Below are 22764 nucleotides of genomic sequence, written 5' to 3'. Positions count from 1 at the left end.
AATAGAAAGTGAAACTACCACCTTTTCAGCTAAGATAGGTGTCCACCCTGTACTTGAGGAGTTGGCCACTTGCTAATGGTCACAGGGGTAAGGAGGCTGATGACTGTGCCCTGTCAGAGATTTGGAGATAAGCGTGCCAGCTACTTAATGACGAGTAGAATTTAGGGACATGGCAGTCTGGTCCTCACGCTTTTCCTAGCAATGCAAAGTAGCCTGACGTGAGGTTTATATAATCTAAACTGGCTTTTTGGAGCCGAAAGCCAGCTGGCGAAACCTTTGTCCCTTCCTCCTGATTGTGTTCAGAGTACCTGACTACCACATTTTATGGGTGAAGAAATATGGCCCAAGGTTAAAGTCGACTGTAAAAAGCAGGGACTACAGGGCCTTCCCTGGCAGCCAGTGGTTAAGACTCCACGCTTCCACTGCAGCGGGGCGAGGGTTTGATCCTGGTAGGGGAACTAAGATCCCGCATGCTGCGCAGTGTGGCCAAAAAAAAAAAAAAGCAGGGACTACATTTTCAGTACTGATCCTTGCAAAAGAAATTTAATGATAAATGTGGGCCATGGTCCCACGGGTATTCTGCCTCCAGGGTATTAAAGTGATAGCCTCCCTACCCTTCAGGCTCAGCTGCTTTTTATATATCACTGGTTTAACTTGCTATTAAGAAGCCTGTGGTTGAAGAACTTGCTCTTGGTGTTGGGAACTAAGAACCATTTACTTCCTTCTGTACAGTTGCTGATAAACCGCTATGAGGGAAGGTTATAGTCAGCAAAAAGGTACTATAGCCTTCTCCCAACACTGACGTTTGCATGTCTGTCTGCTGCCCCCTCCACAGGCTCACTGCCAGTGTGCTGGGGCAGGGCTGGCATTCCCAAGAAAACAACGTGTGCTGCTGGTATTGTGTTTATTGGTTATTCACTAGTGCTCCCCCTACCTCCCCTCACTACCTGTCTTGGCCTCTAGAAGGTCAATGAAACCAAGGTTTCTACCACATTACTTTTCTATTTGACTCCTTCCAGTCAACTGAAGTGTTAAAAATTTGTTCAACTTGATCTGTACAGCACCCAGAGGAGATTTTTTTTTTAAACTTCTCCCTAGATTAGGAAAGGAAGTTTTGGAAAACGATACCCAGACATCTCCACAAACTAATGAGGCACTTTGCTACATTAATGCAACATTGAGGAGTATAAAAAGGTGTGTAAGTAGTATGTACATTTTTATTGTTATAGTTCTGGTAATCTTAAAATTTTCAGTATATACATTTCATCCAGTGAATATCAAGCACCTATTGTGTGCAAGGCACTCTGAAGAATTCTTGCCTTTAAGAAATCTACAAATCTAGTAGGGAAAGAGCCATATATACAGTAAGCACTATCTTTTATTAGATATTTAACTGCCACAAAAGTGGAAGGTCTTTCTGGAAGAAGAAATAATTTGCTAGACAGTGGTTTTCAAATGTTCCCCCTTCAAATTACAGACCCCCAATTTATAAATAAGCTAAAATAAGCCTAAAAGTACTGGTTTGAGTACATGTATGGGAAGGGGGTCCCTACCCTCTTATCTCCCCCCTCCACTGCCACCACTCAGTTCATCTTTGGGTTCTCTGTGTAATCAACATTTCCCATATCAGAAGTGCCAAAACTGACTTTCCACACACAAGAATGGAGATTAAGAATACAGTACTATAAACATGGACTAGTGCAAAAAGCTACAGTAATTCATTTAAAACCCTAAACTAAAGATTCACACTTCAGTAGAGAAGAGATGAACGTGCCAGTGACCCTGAAGGCCCAAGCATTTACCTCTTACATTTGTCTTTAGGGTTTAAGGAAATGACCTTGCCCTCTACAAACCTGGTGGGCTGTTATTATCTTCTAGATGGGTATTTCTCAAATTTGTTAATATACAAATTCAGTAGGGGTGGGGGTAAGGCTGAGACTATTTCTAACAAGTTCTCTGGTGGTGGAGCTGCTGCCCCTCAAAATCACACTTGGAGTAACAAGGTCCTAGAGATGATCTAGTTCTGATCATGACTTAGCCAATCTAAACAGAGTTCCTGAGCTGGTCCAGTAACAGTCTCACTGCAAGAGGTAGAAGGGCCAATGGCTAAAATTGTGGCTATGATAGGGTTTACTTGAATGAAATTCAGAATTTATTGAGTAGCTTCTCTGTACACAGTCCTGCCCTAAATTAGTTACCACTTTAGGGTTTCAGGTCTTCACCTCACATAAAAAAAATTTTTTTAACTTTTTTTCACTCAGTTCCTTTTATGTGTCAATGTTAAGCTACATACTTTAAGTACATTTTTCTTAATCTTCAGTAATCTAAGGCATTATCTCAGTTGCTCAAGGCCGTATTTCAAGAGGCAAAGCCAGGTTTGGAACCAGATCTCTTAACTTCCGAGGCCCAGGCATTTTAAACTGTATGACACTGCTTCCCTAAAGACCAACAATTAAAAACTCAATATGGTTGTATCTCTGGAAGATGAGTTTTTACATCCCTGTCAACAACAGAATTAGAATCCCTGAGGTGGGAGCCTTAACTCAGCATCTAACCAGATTATTTTCCTTATTAAAAATTTTATAAAGTTATAAATTTCCTTGAGAAGTGAACATATTTCCATCTCCCAGTTACAAATAAAATTTTAAAACCCTGCAGCAAGGCTGAGGGCAGCACTAGTGTGTTAATGGCTTAAAAAATGATTCCAATGTCTGCATGCCCTCAGGCCTAGGGCGTTTATTACTGGAGGCCAAAGGGCTCTTGGGATTTCTTTTGCCTTGAGGAGAACTGGCAGGAGCAACCTGGGGGTTGGAGTGGGGCTGCAAAAAGGATTTCTGCAAGTCCAACGCAAAGTGATAGTCTGTATGCTCTGGCATCTCCCATACGGGTACCAGAGAGCCACACTTCTCACAGGGCACTTGGTCCTCAGCAGCCAGAAGACTGGAGGTGGTAGATGCCTTCTGAGCCACCTCCAGAGCAGACTTGGAAGTTAAAGACGCAAGGCTGCTTAGGCTGTTCTGGGCCAAATCCATCTCTGCAGGAGTTGCTTTGAAGGATCCTAGCTTCAGCACCTTTTCACAGACAGGGGCACAGTCTGGACACTCTGTTGGAAAACAATTTGGTAACTCTTTAGGACTGGACTGTGGTTTTTGTGGAGGGAAGAAAACATTAGTAAGCTGTTTCTGCTTTAGAAGCAGACTCTTCTGTTTAAAGAAGGGCTCAGTTCCTGAAGTACGACGGGTTCGGAAAGGTAATGAGGGCTTGGAGGGTGAATTGCTCATGGGGGCCTGCGTAGTGGCAGTAAGAGAAGAAAGTGAAGCTTCTTTGACTTTCTGCTTTTCTGCAGCTTTCTGGAAGAATGATTCCAGAGAAGTGGTTGCTTTCTTAGTGGTTGTCACCGCTGGGCCATTTTCCTGGGTCTTAGCTTCTGAACTGGTAATTGGCACCTTTGATGGAGAACTTGGGTCACTGCTCAAGAAGATGGTGATGTCTGTGCCAGGTGAAGGGGCAGAGGCAGAGAATTTGGTAGCACAGAGGAAAACCATTGTAAGGGGAGGGGACCTGAATAGAAAGTAAAAGAATAAGATTAGCACCAGGTCACAGGTTCAGTTTGTAAATGATTGGGATTCTGGTTCTGCCACAAAAGGAAACTGTTACTGCAGTGGTTCTCAGACTTTAGGGTATATTGGATTAATAGATTCAGTAGACCTGGGATGGGCAGAGAATTTGCCATTCTAACAAGTTCTCAGGTGATGCTGATGTGGCTGGTCTAGGACCACACCTTGAGAACCACTGACTTTGGTGAACACCTACCAAGTCAGATGTGTAAGTTGGATCCCCTGACAGCTGGGTTTATTGTTTTCATAAGATACTTCTGCAGAGCTGCTGAAATTCAGGGTTGAGGCAAGAAACTATTCAGGGCAATAAAAAAGCTTTAGAATATTTAGAGTGGAAAGACTTTTGAAAAAATCCTCTTACGCACTCTTCTGTTTTTAAACAGAACCGGAACTCTGACAGACTTTGAACTCTGGAATTTTTAGAGAATGAAATTTCATAGCTGCTTTGGTTATCTGGTCTCAGAAATATTTCAAGAAATTCCTGTCATAAAGTTCCTCATGTCTAATTACCCAAATAAATTTTCACATGAGTTGAATTTTGGAAGATGAAATGTGCTTTTATATACAGATTAGTCCCTTGATGAGGTAAATTTAAAAGTTATCATGACAGTATCTCACTATTCTCCTCTTTCATGCTCTGGGACAGTCTTATAATCAGACAACGTTATGCTTCCCTGTCGATATTTCACACTCTTGGTGAGTAGTATTTGTTATAGTCTGTCAATTTACAAGGTTTATTGTGAACATAGTATCACAATTATCATTTGGTCAGTAAAACCATTCAATATTTGAAAATAAATATACCAGGAAGTAAAAGTAAATTATTCTAAGAACAAAGACTCTACCTTTAGAGACCCATACATGTAGTACCCTTATATTCAGATATGCAGTAACTTAGGTGCCTAACTAAACTTTTCTTTTTATAATCTCCAATGTAGATCTATAAATAAACAACCAATTTATCTTCCTCATATAATTATATTTACATTGTGAATCTGGAATACTTTTTTCAATTTAAGAGGCGATGTTAAATAAATAATTATGGTATTCCAGTACTGAAATCATTAATATCTGGACAGTAAATGAACACACTCCAGTATATACTTGGTTATCTTTAATGGCCAGCTGAAGTGCAGTTTATTATTATGACATTTGGTATTACACCAGTGGAGCTTGTAACTGAGTTGGGATGTGAGAGAGAGATTACTGGTGAATAGGTCACTTTCATTATCAAGGAAGATGATTTTAAGATAGAACCATCAAGCAGTTGAGAGAAAAGTTCCCTGAAACTTGAGTTCTGTACTCTAAGTACAATTGGTCATTCCCCTGACTATAGCAAATTGATACAGGCAGGGATAGTATTGGTTCACTCTGCCTCTCAAACCAAATGTAGGCAAAGAGGCTGCAGCTGAGCTGCCTTGTTTCTGGTGCTTCTACTGTGTCCTACCCCAGCTGGAATGCTTATATACCCACTAATTTTAAATAAAGACAGGGTTTAAGTCTCAAAAGAAGATGAGTTAGAAGGAAACTCACCATTCCGTTTGGGTTCCTGAAGTGTTACAGTTCCTGATGACAGCAAATGCATCATGGCTCATCTTGTGAGCATCATAGCGAGTAAGGGCACAGCAGCGGCGCAGGCTGCTGAGACGTCTGTCTCCTTGGACGCGAATGCTCACGACCAACTGAGTGGCCACCCTGTCATTCTGTGGGTGTAAATGGATTGAGACAGAACTGAAGTTACCTTGAGCATGTGGATTCTATATCGTGATGTCTGTGAGAGGAAAAAACCAGGGTGACAGAATGGTTTGGGAATAGGTTTAATTTTTTTAAATTTTGTGCTGTTTCTGAGTATAAATAATTGGAGAAGACATAATTTAGATGATGGAATATTAGAATATCTAGGATATTTTGACAGGTAATGGGAACAGGACAGAATAAATGAAAATGGATTCTCCTGAATGTTTTGTTTTGTTTTTTGGTGGTGTCCGTGCAGGAAGATTATACTAAATACTTGTAATACTATATTCTAGTTTGTGACTGAAGGAGGGTTCATGTAAGTCACTGAAAGGGTGTCAGGATTGAGTAGTGGATCTATTCTTTAATCTGCTCTGATGCTCTTATGCTTAAGAGCAGAAGTGGACTTACCTGGTGGCACAAGTGGTTAAGAATCCGCCTGCCAATGAAGGGGACACGGATTCGATCCCTGGTCCGGGAAGATTCCACATGCCGCAGAGCAACTAAGCCCATGTGCCACAACTACTGAGCCTGCGCTCTAGAGCCCGCGAGCCACAACTACTGAGCCCGTGTTCCACAACTACTGAAGCCCATGCACCTAGAGCCCGTGCTCCTCAACAAGAGAAGCCACCGCAATGAGAAGCCCACACACTGCTATGAAGAGTTGCCCCTGCTCGATGCAACTAGAGAAAGCCCACACGCAGTAACGAAGATCCAACGCAGCCAAAAATTAATTAATTAATTAAAAAATACGTGTTTGTTAAATGCATAAATATTTCAATCTTAACAACAACAACAAAAAAACAGCAGTAGTTTCCACTAGCACCTCCTTACAGCCCATCTATAGAAGATAAAGTGTAGTGAGCCTGCCTCTAGAGAGCATGATCATTGATACACTTTTCAGTGACGTCTAAGCACCTGAATACTGTTGATGCAAAGCAAACTAAGAAATTAAGGTCGAGGCAAGAAGGTAAAAAGTATACATAGGGATCCCCTCAAAATCAAAAGATTCTAGTGAGAAGAAACACCCCTAACACAAACCAAGAGCAGCAACCAACTTCTAGGTAAAAATACATTTTGTATTTTTGTGCATTTTGTAAATACAGTTTATACAGATTTGTATATCTCGAGAGAATACAAATAGGCAATTACAAACAAGTCCTTGTTGACTAAAACCGTTCAACTATAACTGACTGCCTACTATGTATCAGGCACTATCTAGAGATACAGGAGAGAACAAAAAGTCCAGGCCCTTCTGGATCTTATCTTGTAGTAGGAGCTGCATATAATAAATAAGTAGGCATGTAATAGAAATGACCACAAAATGCCATGGAAAAAAGCAGAGTAAGGCAGGGAGTGATGGAGGCTGCTGATATGACAGGGGAGTTGGGGAGAAGGTGAAGGTGAAATTTACTTGGTGTGTTAAATAAATGGGGAGGAGGCCAGCAAGTGGAGTCTAGAGGGGAGTGAGCTAGGGGGAGATGATAGGACATGAGGTCATTGACTGTTAGAGAATAAAGAGATGAGAACGGAGCGACACCTAGTGGGAAAAGTCAAATAGACCCATAACACAACCTCTTTATGATGCCTCCCAAAGAACAAACATTTACCACCACCTCAGCTAAAAAGGGGCAAACAGGTAATTATAGATGATTCCTGACAGTATATAGTTGATGTCTCAACTGGAGAGGACACATCAAACAATACCATCAGGAAAATGGAAAGAAAATCCACAGAATGGGAGAAAATATTTGCAAATTATATATTTGACAAGGGACTTATTCCCAGAATACACACAGAACTTTTAAAACTCAATATAAAGAGACAACCCACTTCAAAAATGGGCAAAGGATCTTGACAGACATTTCTCCAAAGAAAATAAAGTAGCCAATAAGCACCTGAAAACCATGAGATACCACTTCACACCCACTAAAAAATTTTTAAAAGACAATGACAAAGATATAGAGAAATTAGAACCCTCTTACACTGCTGGGAGTGTAAAATAGTGCAGCAACAGTCTGGTATGCTAACATAGAGTTGCCATGTGACTCAGCAATTCTCCTCCTAGGTATATATACAAGGGAAATGAAAACATGTCTACACAAAAATCTGTACATGAATGTTCACAGCAACATCATTCATAATAGCCAAAAAGTGGAAATATCCATTCACTGATGAATTGATAAATGAAATGTGGTATATCCATTCAACAGAATGTTGTGATAAAAAGGAATAAAGTACTGATAGACGCTACAATATGGGTAAACCTTGAAAATATTATGTTAATTGAAAGATTTCAAGCCAGTCACACAAAAAGCCACATATTATATTATTCCATAGATATGAAATGTCCAGAATAATTAAGTCTATAGAGACAGAAAGCAGACTAGTGTTTGCGTAGGGCTGGGGGAGTAACTATTAGTGGGTATAGGATTTCTTTTCTGGGTTATGAAGTGTTCTTAAATTGATTATGGAATAGTTGAACAACTCTGAAATATACTAAAACTACTGAACTGCATACTATAAATGGGTGAATTTCATGGTATGTAAATATATATATATGTATCAATAGAGCTTTTTTTTTGAAAGAGAGAAGATAAACTAATCAGATGTTTCATCTTTGACCTACGACTCTGTCTCTAAAACTGAGTACTTCGTTGTCACATGGACTATGTTAAAGCCGAATAATTTACAGTCCAAACCCTAAATGTCCTGCTTAATGGTTCTGATGAAGACCCACTGTATATTCAGAGCTGCAGTAACATTTAGATAAAATACAAAAAAGTAAAAGCAAATGGTAGTGAGGGAGACAGGGGTAGTCAGGTCTTACGTTCACAGATCCACGCTTTTGAGAATCATACTGAGTTTTATGGCAGTTTTATGGGAAAAGATAAAAGATTTCTTAAAATTTTCCAGCTGGTATCTTTTTGTATCTTTGTTTCTGCTCCATAAGGTAAGGAGCAACTTGTATTTAAATCCCAAACCTCACCCCAGGAATAAAGAAAGAAAATCTTACATCATTTCGGTCCTTGATTAGTCTCTCCTCTAGTTCCTGGGCTAATTGCAAAAGCCACCATTGTACCTAAAAAAAGTATTGAGACTTTAATCTTTCATTTCAAAGAACTAAATGGTGGTTTTGTTCAGTTCTCCCCAAAATGGAAGTGTGCAACAAAGTCTCCCCTGTAAAGATCCCCAGATCATAGAAATCTTCAGTACTCTGACCTGCCCTAGCTCAAGAGCTTTCATTCTTTTCCTGCTGGCATGCCATCAGGTGAATTTCAGGCATGTTCCAGCTCTGAGAAAAAAAGACACAGTGGGCTTCCCTGGTGGCGCAGTGGTTGAGAGTCCGTCTGCCGATGCTAGGGGACATGGGTTCGTGTCCCGGTCCGGGAAGATCCCACATGCCGCGGAGCAGCTGGGCCCGTGAGCCATGGCCGCTAAGCCTGCGCGTCCGGAGCCTGTGCTCCACAACGGGAGAGGCCACAACAGTGAGAGGCCCGCGTACCGCAAAAAAAAAAAAAAAAAAAAAAAAAGACACACACTTGAGGCACAGTATCCTGACCTCCTAAGATTTCACCTACCAAAAAATGAGTAATTCCATTTCAAACTTCAATCAGCTCCATTCTATTTCTTTTTAGATAGAAGAAAGGGAAAAAATAATAATAAAAAAAAAATCCCAAGTTAAACTAATCAATTTTCAGCACACAAAAAACCTTCTATTTCCTTCATATTTTACAGCATAAAGGTCCCATCTAACTTTCCACAGCTACCAAAACCTACCCACCAACTCCCTTAAAAGAGGCAATGTTCTGTCAAGAATGTCTGCCTACCTGTTCTCGAGCAGCCAGAGCTGTTTTTCCTGGGAAGTTCTTGCTGCAGCCAATGGTTTTGGGTATTTGCCTGGGTTTAACTGGATCATGTTCAATCCCCCGGCACATGGCATATAGCCAAGATCTAAGAAACCAGCAAAAAAGTTTAAGGTGAAAGCAAATGATTATCCTTGTTAAAACAAAATACCTATATTATACTACCTTTTATACCTTTCATGAAAAAGGAAAAATTTGTTCAAAATTAAGTACACCTCACCCGTAACAGAATCCTTGCCCTTCCCAATGAATTCCAGTAATGATAAATTGCCAAGGAGAACACATTATGCTTTCTAAAGCCAAGTCATCATTTGTGTTTTTGGAAAAGTGCCAACTAAGCCACATATTTCATATCCCCAAGTATTTTTGGTACTTAGTAAGCATAAATACAAGGATTTTTAAGAGAACAACAGCATCTTAGCACACATAAATGTTGTACATGTGTATATCAGAGCTTCAGAGTAACAGTTCCTATCTACCAACCTATTTAGGCACGTGAAAAAAACTAGACCAATAGGTTATAATGATTTAATATTTTAAAGCAAAAGGACCAATGCAATTACCTCGAGGAGCAAATATTAACCCAAAGATAGGTCTAGATTTTACCTGATGTTCTTGTCTACATTTGAATTTAGCATATCCATAAAGGTTATGATTGAAAAGTATTAGGAATCACTTACCCGTTCTTCTCCCCAAAATGACTCTGGAGCTGGGATTCAGTGAACTGGGTCAGTTCTCCCATGTATTCTACCCCCAGGATTTCAATGACAGAAGCCCCTAGCTTTCCTCCAAGACTACGGCTAACAACAACCAAAAAAAGACAAAAGATTTATAGGTCACATCATAAATATCTAGTTAGCAGTAGATGCAAAACATTTTGCCTGTATAAGAAGCTCTCCAGAGAGTTCAGGGAAAATGAGAACACACACTGGTCCTGTAAACTATTGATTTTCTAGCATAAGACTAGACGACTCTGGGAATTCAGTACTCTGGAAGTTAGGGCCTGGGAAGAAGACTAACCATAGCATAAACACAAGGGTAAAGTCATTAATTAGTTATCAAGTCAACTGTGTATAAAACTTTCAATTGTACAGGATCTACTGTCCCATTTAGGGATTAAAATTCCACCTCCAAAACAAACCCCTTCCATAGCTAAAACATTTTATATTTAAGAATATAGTAAAAAAACCCACAAAACTCTTCAGCTTGGCCCTTGAGATGTCTAATAATCTGTCCTCAACCTCTCTGTTCAGTCCTTTTCCCATCACTTATCTTCCTCAATATGGTCCCAGTTCACTGGAAATATATTTTCTCCCTCCTGGTGCTCAAAACAGTCTCCAAATTGGTATTTCTCTTCTATTCTCATCTGACTCTCTGAATTGTGCCAATCTCAAAACAAAATCCCATGCCTTTTTCATAAGTCCTTCTCAGATGACTTTTATGAACTTTGGTAACTACCTGTACAATTCATTTAGCAGTTACTCACATATAGTCTTGATGATAGCACTTTCACTATTGCTTTGAACAGATATATCTTGTCCCTTCAACAATATTATAAGCTCTTGTCAAGGACACACTATTGGTATGCACAACCTAGTTATTAATTTTATTTGGGAGCAATTCAGTAGCCCTGAACAGCTTGATACGCTACTAGAACAAAGAAAAGAAGTAAAATTCCTATTTGTTATTTAGTAACAGGCTTGAGTAAAAAACCTAGAAGGAAGTTAAACATATGGCTAAAAAACAGTTCATTTTTTTAAAATTCAGGATTAAGTATCTTCCACAGATAATCCGGAATTGAGAGTTCATTAAGAAAAAAATCTCAGCATGTTTGTAAAAATTTCTGTGTCATCTCCCTCCTGTCCCCATGGTACCTATTTTCCCTGGCTCCAATCCTTAAGGAACAGAAGAAACTACAACCAGAGACGGTCTTCACATATATAGAAGTGAAATCTAAGGTGCTCCCTGAATACTTACATTTTGCTAATAGGCACTTGGCTGAAGAGCTGTGGGACTGACCCATGTGAGACCAGGGTCTGCCGGTTGGGCTTGTTTAGTCCACAGGCCAGCTTTGCCAGAACCTGGAGCATGGAAAGTATAAAAACCCCATTACTGTCAACACCCACACACAGAGTTGGTGAATATTAATACAAACATATACACGCATATACACGGCACAGCTTAAGGGCTGTAACTAATGGTTTCCACGTTAAAAACAAAAACAAAACCAGAAACTCAAGACATCTCCAAAGCTTGGTGTCCCACAATATCCACAGTGGAAAACATGACCCACTATCATTATCCTCATTGTTCTTTCCACATCTTCCATTCTCAGCCTTTCTTTAGTCATTTATTCCACCCTCATCTATTCCTTAAGGTTGTCCTATTTCAAGAGGGTGAAAAAGTAGAGAAGCTACAGAAGAGACTTAAGATGCATTTCTTAGTACGTCCATAAGAAAATGCTAAAACAAACTCATTTTACCCTACTCCATTTATATACATTTCTTGATTAATGGTTAGTCCATTTTGAGTCCCGGATTTAATGCAGATTACCATCATTTAGCATCTGTGATAAAGACTGGGCTCGAAGTCATTGTCCAATAGCAAACATCTTCTTATATTAAATAAGACTTCAAAATGAAAAAACCCTTGAGAAGTCTTTTCAAAGAATAAGGTACTTCAGTGGTATCATTTAACAACTTATAATTGGTAGGAAAAATATAAAATCACTCTTCAAATTCATTGGAGATTCCCTGAAACTTCTACTAGGCCACATTTAGTCTAGTTTAAATTATTACATTGAGACTTTTGTTTCCCCTCCCTCCACCTAACCAGAAAAAAAAAAAACCCAAAACTCTACTTGAGTAGTTTGGCAACTTTCCTCTTCTTGGGAATTCCCTGGCGCTCCAGTGGTTAGGACTCGGTGCTCTCACTGCCGTGGGCTGGGGTTTAATCCCTGGTTGGGGAACTAAGATCCCACAAGCTGAGCAGTGCAGAACTTTCCTCTTCTTGAGTGAGGGAGAAAAGGTAGTAACTAGGAATAATCAGCCACTGCCCAACTACTGAGTCTACACCAAAGGGGATGAAGATCCCAGGGCCACACTGCAGTTTAATCAAAAAGCACAGAACAAAAGCATAGAACACCCAGAACTCCACATAAGAAGTGAGACAATACTAGAAAATTCAGCAACCGAAAAGGAAAGAAATAGGTTCCTACTAGCCTCCTCCTTTCTTTGTTTGCTTGCAGGATCTTAGTCCCCTGACCAGGGATTGAACCCAGGGCCCCCGGCAGTGAAAGCGCCGAGTCCCAACCACTGGACCACCAGGGAAGTCCTGCCTCCTCCTTTCTTTGGATAGTTCAGTCATTAAGGAAATACTGTGGATACAACTATGTAAATAACCATTTCCAGCAAAATTTTCAGCCTGCTTCTTAGGAAAGTACATGTGTAATGTCAATTCCCATGATAAAGAATTACTTAGGTTTTTATGTGGTCTTCACCGTGAAGTTTAAGTAGAAACCCATTTCAAAGTATATGTGTAATGATTTAAATGCCCACTCATACCTATCCTGGCTGTTTGTTTTTTGTTTTGTTTTTGTTTTTCTTTTTTTTGTTTGTTTCTATGCCTGCTGTGTTTAACTACAGATATCTGTGTTTCTCTTTGAAATCTACTATTAGCCTTCACCTTATTGTGTGAAATCCCGGCTGAACACTGAAAACCAGTCTGCCTCTCTATGGCTGCTCTCATTTCCTCCACGATCACTGCTCCCACAGTGAGCTGTAGGTCTGGAGAGGTGGTGTTATCAGTCTGAAGAGAATCAAGCCACTGCAATAAGCCTTGTTTTCGCATTTCCTCTGAAAAGTTGAGAGGTAACAGTTAGACTTCTTTTTTTAAAAAATCAGGGTTTTATTTGTGTTATCTAATGCAGAAATGCTTAGATTTCAGGTACTTTACATATGTAGGTTTTCACCAAAAATGGCAGCCGTTTTAGAAGACTATTCAGTATCACAACAGAGATAAATTTCTCCTTGATACCAATTCTAGCAGCCTTATCTCCCAGCATTGGCTGAACCTTATAAGCTCTAATAAGCAACAAATATTTTGTATTGTCTTTCATGAGTAATGATTTAAAAGTACATCTGTTTTCTCTCTCCAGTTTTTGAACTTTTTTCTTCCAACTTCCCTTGCACATCACCAAGAATTCTATTAAGTTACTCAATTAGAAAATATTCAGAATTATCGCACGCTTCAGTACAAACTTAAGTTAGCATTTATGTATTTTTAGAGACTGGTTCCAGTTGAATAGCTTAAGTCCAATCAGAGGCACTAGAAGATTTATTCTCTTGACAAACTATTTAAAATAGAAGTAGCTTTGTACCTTAGGGCTTTGAAAATACCTTACTATCCAATTTAGAACTAGTCACAGTTTTGAAAAACATTTTAAAAGTATTATATAACAAGGAAGTTAGGAAATATACACATGCTGTTTTAAAGAGGCTGTAATGAGGTATGAACACAGCAAGGAAATTCAAAATATCTTGGAGAGGCAGAGTGAAGGGTCACATATATGGAGAAGAGGAGGAAGATGAGCACATAGAAGGAAGTATTTTCCAGCTATTGAGGGCTGCTGTTTCTCTCCTTTGCTGGTCTATCTCCCTCCTCTAACACCGTAACTGCAGATACAGAGCAACGTTCTCCTCTTCTCTGTATATATGCTTTTTCTCTTGGTGAACTGGTACTGGCTTATGTTTCAATTTGTTTATGCTAAGTACATGCAAATCTTAATCTCTATCCCCAAACTCTTAACTTTAATCCCTTATTTCTACCTCCCTACAGGAAAAGTCTTCTTGAATTTTTCATTACAGTATCAAACAAAATACTACTAAAGTCAACCTTAATTACATCTTCCTCCCCAAAGGTTCTCTTTCCCAAACAACTCCTTATTTCTCTTAAAGGTTTAAAATCTAATATTGGCTTTTTTAAAAATTAATTAATTATTTTTATTTTTGGCTGCCTTGGGTCTTCGTTGCTGCACACGGTCTTTCTCTAGTTACAGCAAGCGGGTGCTACTCTTCGTTGCGGTGTGCGGGCTTCTCATTGCGGTGGCTTCTCTTGTTGCAGAGCGCGGGCTCTAGTAGTTGCAGTACGCAGGCTTAGTTGCTCCTTGGTATGTGGGATCTTCATGGACCAGGGCTCGAACCCATGTCCCCTTCGATGGCAGGAGGATTCTTAACCACTGCACCACCAGGTAAGTCCCTTGGCTTCTTTTCTTTTATTCCCCTTTATTATAGTTATTTAGTTACCAAAGCCCACTTCAAAATATTTCACATATCCATTGCAACCCACTGTATTTTATTCAGCTTTTCTTCATTCTTGCCTAGACCACCTCAAACTTCTTTGTTTGTGGTTTTTGTTTGTTTTCGGCTGCACCGTGCGGCATGTAGGATCTTAGTTCCCCCACCAGGGATCAAACCCATGCCCCTAGCAGTGGAAGCGCAAAATCTTAACCACTGGACCACCAGGGAAGTCCCCATAAATTTATAGTTAACTCTTAAAAATCAGGTAGTGTTAAGTCTTCCAACTTAGTTCTTTTTCAAAATCGTTTGCCTATTCCACATCCTTTGCATTTCCATACAAATTTTAGAATCAGTTTATCAATTTCTACAAAATCCTGCTGGGATTTTGGAGGGAATGCAATGAATCTGTAGGTCAATTTGGGGAGATTTGAACTCTCATATTATTTAATCTTTCAATCCATGAGCATGGTCTCTTCATTGATTTCATCTTTAATTTGTTAGTGATGTTTTGTAGTTTTCACTGAACTAGTTTTTCCACATATATTGTTAAATATATCTCTAATAATTTTATGGTTTTAATGCTATTGCTTTTTAAATGTCAACTTCCCATTTTAAATTTTAATATATAGAAATACAACCAATTTTTGCATATTGACTTTGTCCCCTGCAACCTTGCTAATCTCACTTATTCTAGGTTCTTTTTTTGGGGGGGGGAGTAGATTCCCTAGGATTTTCTATAAACATGGGCATGTCACCTGCATTTGACTAGAACTGTTCTAAGAGTGAGCACTGGTAATTCGTGCCCAAACTTCGGAATTAAACTGATAAACCTCTAGCTATGGCCCACAACTCTAGGGACCATAACTACAAAAGAGAAGTCCCTATACTGGTAACGGGTGTACCTTCCTCTGTGCTATGAGCTGATTAGTGCCTTCCAAGCTCCCTCTGGTTGTTGGCAGAATTTATCATCTTGGGGACTTCCCTGGTGGCAAAGTGGTTAAGAATCCGCCTGCCAAGGCAGGGGACGTGGGTTCGATCCCTGGTCCGGGAAGATCCCACATGCCACGGAGCAGCTAAGTCTGTGTGCTACAGCTACTGAGCCTACGCTCTAGAGCCGGTGAGCCACAACTACTGAGCCCGTGAGCCACAACAACTACTGAGCCCACGCCCCTAGAGCCCGTGCTCCACAGCAAGAGAAGCCACCACAATGAGAAGCCCACACACAGCAACAAAGAGTAGACCCCATTCGCCGCATCTAGAGAAAGCCCGTGCGCAGCAACGAAGACCCAACGCAGCCAAAAATAAATAAATTAATTAAAATAAATAAATTTATCATCTTGTGGCTGTAGAATTGAGGTCCCCATTTTCTTGCTGGCTGTCAGCAGAGGGCAGCTCTCAGAGCATAGCCATGGGGGCTTCTCCAAAGGCCCTCTTACAATATGGCAGCTTACTTCGTCAAAGCCTGCAAGCAGTCTAGCCAACTCTTACAGCTCTCAACTTTGGCAGTTGATTGATTTATTTTTTTAATTTTTAGTTTTATTTTTATTATTATTATCATCTTTTTTTTGGCTGTTCCGGGTGGTATGTGGGGATCTTAGTTCCCTGACCATGCCCGCTGCAGTGTAAGTGTGGAGTCTTAACCACTGGACCTCCAGGGAAATCCCTGACAGTTGATTTATATTTTTTTATACCACTACACAACTGTTTCTTATTATATGCATTCACATGTTCAATACTTGCTTAGAAATAAATGAATTAAGAGGAAGCAAACGGAGAACAAATGAGTTCTTTAGCTAACACAAACCAGTTACAAAATGGCCCCAAAGGGTAAGTTTTCACTCTGACAATTTCTGAGTTATTTTTAATTAATCTTACTACTTAAACTTTCCACACACATAACTGTTTCAGAAACAGAAAAAACAAAGTTGCAAATGCAGCATGGCTGAGTAGGACCCATTAAGAGGCACCATGGTAAAGTTGAATGGGAACTTCAGTATAAAAACATCACAAATACCTCAACTCTTTTTCCTAGCTTTGAAATATGTCACATCCACGAAAAACAATTTCTGGGAGGGTATATGCACTTAGATCAGCTAATTTCTGTTATGAGGGTTTTTTTTTTTATTACACACATCATATGAAGACTCGGGAGTATGATATATCATCATAAATCATTTCCTAGACATTGTACTGTTCTGAGCACTCTAAATAATAAGATATCACTGCATCTCGAAGCTTAATATTTAAACTAGACACAATAAAGCAACTTCTTCCTTCATATATGAATACCTTTTATTTCCTCATACAGAAATAAGATTTCTTTAAAACACTGGCATTTTATATAAAAATGTAAGAAAGATAGGTATAGAAGAGGAGCATGTCCATTTGAAGTAACATTTGACCACCAACAAAGGTATGTACCATCATCTTCACCAGAGAGCTCTTCAACAATGAGGTGCCCTCCAAAACCAATGTAGCAAGTAATAATAGTTCTTATTCCGAGGTATGTAGGTTTCAGTGGGTCTGTGAATCTCCTGAAAACTACATGCAAAACTGTCTTACATGTAGATATGTATTTTTCTGAGGCAAGCAAGGGTCCACAGCTTTCAACAGATTTTCAAAAGGGCATATAGCCTTCAAAAAACCCCTTAAACAGCAAATAATTTAAAGTACTATAAAACCAACCACAACCACACAAAATCTATGGGATGCAGCAAAAGCAGTCCTAAGAGGGAAGTCCATAGAGATACAGGCCTTCCTCAAAAAAACAAGAAAAATCTCAGGGACTTCCCTGGCGGTCCAGTGGTTAAGATTCTGCGCTTCCACTGCAGGGGGCATGGATTCAATCCCTGGTTGGGAACTAAGATTCCACATACTGTGTGGCACAGCCAAAAAAAAACAAAAAACAAAGAAAAACCCAGAAAAATCTCAAATAAACAATCTAACCTACTACCTATGAGAATTAGAAAAAGAACAAAACCTAAAGCCAGCAGAAGGAAGGAAATAATAAAGTATTATAAAACCAATTCCAAATGTTTATTTAAAAAAATTAGCTACACAGCAAAATGTAGTACACAAAACTAAGCCCCCCCACAAAAAAGAAAGAAAGAAAGAAAAAAAAAAACAATAACAGGACTTCCCTGGTGGTGCAGTGGTTAAGAATCCACCTGCCAATGCAGGGGACACGGGTTCGAGCCCTGGTCTGGGAAGATCCCACATGCCACGGAGCAACTAAGCCTGTGACCCACAACTGCTGAAGCCCACGCACCCTAGAGCCCGTGCGCTGCAACCACTGAGCCCATGTGCCACAACTGCTGAAGCCCGCAGGCTCTAGGGTCCGCATGCCAAAACTACTGAGCCCGTGTGCTACAACTACTGAAGCCCGTGCGCCTAGAGCCCGTGCTCCACAAGAGGAACCACCGCATTGAGAAGCCCACGTACCGCAACGAAGAGTAGCCCCTACTTGCCACAACTAAAGAACGCCTGCGCACAGAAACAAAGACCCAATGCAGTCAAAAATAATCAATAGATTTGCCTTTAAAAACAACAACCCCGGGCTTCCCTGGTGGCACAGTGGTTAAGAATCTGCCTGCCAATGCAGGGGACATGGGTTCGTGCCCTGGTCTGGGAAGATCCCACATGCTGTGGAACAACTAAGCCCGTGAGCCACAACTACTGAGCCTGCGCGTCTGGAGCCTGTGCTCCACAACGGGAGAGGCCGTGACAGTGAAAGGCCCGCACACCGCGATGAAGAGTGGCCCCCGCTCGCTGCAACTGGAGAAAGCCCTCGCACAGCAACGAAGACCCAACACAGCCAAAAAAAAAAAAAAAAAAACAAACAACAACCCCCCAAAACCCAACAACAACAAAAACAAAAACACAACACAAAAAACAAAACCAAAAAACCCTTCCTTACTCTGATCCCAGAATAACAATAATAAATCAATAAAGGCAAATGTACCATAACTTTGCCTCCTTTAAGTGGCACATTACATTGTCCATTGTATTCTCCCTAAAGAACTAAAAGAGCTGCAGCCTCCACCTTGATAAACTCAGCTATCAGGATCAGAAAATAAAATAATTCCTCAATGGTCCTTCCCGTAAGTTTCCCCGGGTAGTTCCACCTCTACCCTTCAATACAACATGTTAAAAGGCATCATACAACTGTTGACAGCAAAACTAAACTTTAATAGCTTACATCTTACTTTAAAACATGGAACCCATGGAAAATTCACCACTGTAACTAGAAATAAGCTAAACACTCTTGGAGTTTTTTCTGAACAAATCTGTATTGTTTCTACAAGTAATAACATATGCCCTGACAAGTCCCCCAAGACGTTAACTTGTATCCTTTTGGTTAACGTCCAACATTCAAAGATTTTCACTAAAAGAGCTCTTCTAAATAAGAATAATGTTGGGATTTCCCTGGTGGCATAATGGTCAAGAATCTGCCTGCCAGTGCAGGGGACACAGGTTCGATCCCTGGTCTGGGAAGATTCCACATGCCGCGAAGCAACTAAGCCCATGTGCCACAACTACTGAGCCTGTGCTCTACAGCCCATGTGCCTAGAGCCTGTGCTCCATAACGAGAAGCCACCGCAGTGAGAAGCCTGCGCACCGCAACGAAGAGTAGCCCCCGCTCACCCCAGCTAGACAAACCCCATGCGCAGCAATGAAGACCCAATGTAGCCAAAAGTAAATAAAAAATAATTTTAAAAATAAATAAATAAGAATAATGTTACAAAATAAAGCTAAAGTACATGTTACAAATGAAGGGGAGAATAGATACATTGTTTTGAATATAGCCATTATCATAAGTACTAGAAAATGTGTGTGAAAAGGTGTTAAAAAGCTTCTAGATACAGAATCTTTGCTCTGTGAGCTCCAGCTGAATTCCACTTTCATAATATTTTGATTAAAAAAATAATAAGACCCGGATTAAAAGCAAGTTTTAATTGCCCTAATTTAATTCTAGTCTAAGAAAAATATTTTTTTGGCCACACCACACAGCATGCAGAACTGCCCCCACCAGTGATTGAACCCGTGACCCCTGCAGTAGTCTTAACCACTGAACTGCCAGGGAAATCCCTAAGAAAATATTTTTAACCATCAAGTACATTTTATTAAAGCACTTTCATGCAGATTATATCTCAAGTTTTTATCAGGCAGATAAAGTAAACAAAGATAAGCTTACCAAAAAAGAAATCACTTATCATTCTCCTACACATCAATAACCAAGTGGAGAATATAATAGAAATAAACACAAAATCGTAATGGCAATTAAAAAAAATTAAAGCATCTAGGAACTAACATAATGAATGCACAAGACCTTTACAGAAAAAAGTAAAGCTTTAATAAGGATATTATAATGGGATACTCATGTAATAAAAAAAGGAATCTTGATCCCTACCTCACATCCTGCAGACACACACATAGTGGATAGTAAATCTAAATGTAAAAGGCAAAACAATAAAGCTTCTAAAATAATATAGGAGAGTTTCTTCATGATCTTGAATAGGTAAAGAAAACCTTAAAAAAATACTATCCATAAAGAAAAAAAAAAGACAAACTGGACCAAATTAAAATTAAGAGCCTCTATTCATCAAAATCCACCATTAAGAGAGTAAAAAACAAGGGAATTCCCTGGCTGCCCAATGGTTAGGGCTCCACGCTTCCACTGTAGGGGGCACGGGTTCAATCCCTGGTTGGGGAACTGGAACCCCACATGCCGCACGGTGTGGCCAAAAAATTAAAAAAAAAAAAAAAGAGTGAAAAACAAGCCACAAACAGAAGATGTTGCAATACATATATTTGATAATGACTCATATCCAGAATACATAAAGAAGTCCTATAGATGAATAAGACAATTAAACCAAAATAATGGGCAAATACTTAAACAGGCACTTCATGAAAGAAGAATGGTCATCAACTTACAAAAAGGTGCTCAATTTCATTAACACCAGGAACATGCAGACTAAAACCATAATATGATATCACTATACACTCATCAAAATGGCTAAAAAGCAAGAGAAAAAAGCAAGTGTTGAAAAAGATGTGGAACAACTAGAACTCTCATATACCGCTAGTGGAATTATAAATCAGTATACCCTTTTTGGAAATCTTTCGGTAGTATCTACTAACGCTGAGTACAGGCAAACTAAAGCTGAATACAGACAAACCACATAACTGAGCACTTCTAGTCATATGCTCAACAGAAATGCACACACTAAAAGATATTTACAAAAATGTTCATAGCAGCACTATTCTTTTTTTTTTTTTTAGCACTATTCTTAGTGGTCCAAAACTGGACGAAATCCAAATATCCATCAAGAGTAGAATGGGTAAATTGTAGTATATTCATACAATGGAATACTACAGAAACTCAACTATATACAACAGAATGGATGAATCTCACAAAGACAATGTTGAGTGAATGAAGCCAGACTCAAGTATATACTGCATAATTTCAATTTTATAAAGTTCAAAAATAAGCTAAATAGAAATCAGGACAGTGGTTATATAGGAGAGCGGGGAGAGGAATAGATAATGACTGGGAGGGTAGGCAAGGGTGGCTTCTAGAATTCTGACATTTTTTGATCTGGGTGCTGCTTACAGAAGTGGGTTTACTTTGTGAAATCACTCAAGGTGTACACGTACAATTTATATACTTTATGTATATTACACCAGTTAAAAGTTTAGAGGAGAAAGAAAAAGGAAAACATACTGGATTCTAGATTTCAGAAGAAGCAGAAATATAAACCAAAAATTTTAATTTAAAAGTTAAAATGGCGCAGTGGTTGAGAGTCCACCTGCCGATGCAGGGGACATGGGTTCGTGCTCCGGTCCGGGAAGATCCCACATGCTGCGGAGTGGCTGGGCCCATGAGCCATGGCTGCTGAGCCTGCGCGTCCGGAGCCTGTGGTCCGCAACAGGAGAGGCCACAACGGTGAGGGGCCCGCGTACCGCAAAAAAAAAAAAAAAAAAAAAAAAGTCACTAAAAGGGGGACTTCCCTGATGGTCCAGTTGGTAAGACTCCTCACTCCCAATGCAGGGAGCCCGGGTTCAATCCCTGGTCAGGGAACTAGATTCCACATGCACACCGCAACTATGAGTGCATGCCGCAACTAAGTAGTCCACGTGCCGCAACTAAGTAGTCCTCATGCAGCAACTAAGGATCCCACATGCCGCAACTAAACACGGCGTAACAAAGATCCTGCGCGCTGCAACTAAGACCTGGCGCAGCCTAAATAAATAAATATTAAAAAAAATAAAAGCAACTTGTTCCAAAAAATTATTAAAAAAAAATTTTTTTAAATCACTAAAAGGTATGTGGAATCTAAAATATGACACAAATGAACTTATCTATAAAACAGAAACAGACTTACAGACATAGAGAACAGACCTGTGGTTGTCAAGGGCAGGGGGAGGCATGGATTGGGAGTTTGGGATTATTAGATACAACTATTATAGTATATAGAATGGATAAACAACAAGGTCCTGCTGTATAGCACAGAGAACTATATTCAATATCCTGTGATAAACTATAAAGGAAAACAATATGAAAGGAATTATATATATGTCTTACTGAATCACTTTGCTATACAGCAGAAATTAACACATTGTAAATCAACTATACTTCAATAAAATAAATTTTAAAAAATAAACAAAAATCACTAAAAGGGACATAAATGAAGACCTAAAAATTGGTGAAATGTTTATGGATGGGATAACTAAGCATTAAGATAACTATCCTCTCTAAATATGTAAATTTAATGTAACTCCCAGGATTTTTTGAAGAATTAAACTAATGTATTCTAAAACATATATTGAACAATAAAGGTGCATAAATACCCAAGACAATTTTGAAAAACAAAAGCAGAGGGGAGTCCTTATCAAATATTATGACATACTACAAACTAATAAAAATAATGTGTTTCTGAAGCAGAAGCAGACACTAATGGGACACTACAGAAACAGACCCACTGATATATAAGTTGAGAAAGAACGGATTATTAATAAATGTTGGGAAAACTGACTCACTATAAGAATAATAACTAAGGTGGCTCCCTACCTTAAATCAAATAAAGGTAAATTCCATATAGCTGAAATACCTAAAAATAAGCTATAAGGCAAGTAGAAGAAAATGTAGAAAAATATCTTTAGGAACATCTGGTAGAAATGGATGTCTAAAATGAGATTCAAAATACACAAACCATAAGGTGAAAAACTTAAGAACTAAAAGATTTGTAC

The 22764-nt window shown here is 39.4% G+C and overlaps 1 protein-coding gene across 3 annotated transcripts in view; it reads right to left on the bottom strand.

Moving 5' to 3' along the window:
* Window positions 1-1199: 1199 nt before the first annotated feature.
* POLH (DNA polymerase eta) overlaps window positions 1200-22764 on the bottom strand; it is a 31426-nt gene continuing 9861 nt past the window's right edge. For all 3 annotated transcript variants that reach the window (XM_032648529.1, XM_032648528.1, XM_032648530.1), the window contains 7 exons: window positions 12902-13071; window positions 11195-11298; window positions 9898-10017; window positions 9182-9305; window positions 8368-8433; window positions 5151-5320; window positions 1200-3561 (listed from right to left, as the gene is read on the bottom strand). In XM_032648529.1, coding sequence (XP_032504420.1) covers window positions 2676-3561; window positions 5151-5320; window positions 8368-8433; window positions 9182-9305; window positions 9898-10017; window positions 11195-11298; window positions 12902-13071 — 1640 coding nt within the window. In that variant the 3' untranslated portion in view covers window positions 1200-2675. The remainder of the gene's footprint in view (window positions 3562-5150; window positions 5321-8367; window positions 8434-9181; window positions 9306-9897; window positions 10018-11194; window positions 11299-12901; window positions 13072-22764) is intronic.

This window comes from Phocoena sinus, chromosome 11 (assembly GCF_008692025.1).
Source record: "Phocoena sinus isolate mPhoSin1 chromosome 11, mPhoSin1.pri, whole genome shotgun sequence".
Lineage (NCBI taxonomy): Eukaryota > Metazoa > Chordata > Mammalia > Artiodactyla > Phocoenidae > Phocoena > Phocoena sinus.
The sequence above is the reverse complement of the archived record's forward strand: the minus strand, read 5'-3'. Positions and strand labels throughout refer to the sequence as shown.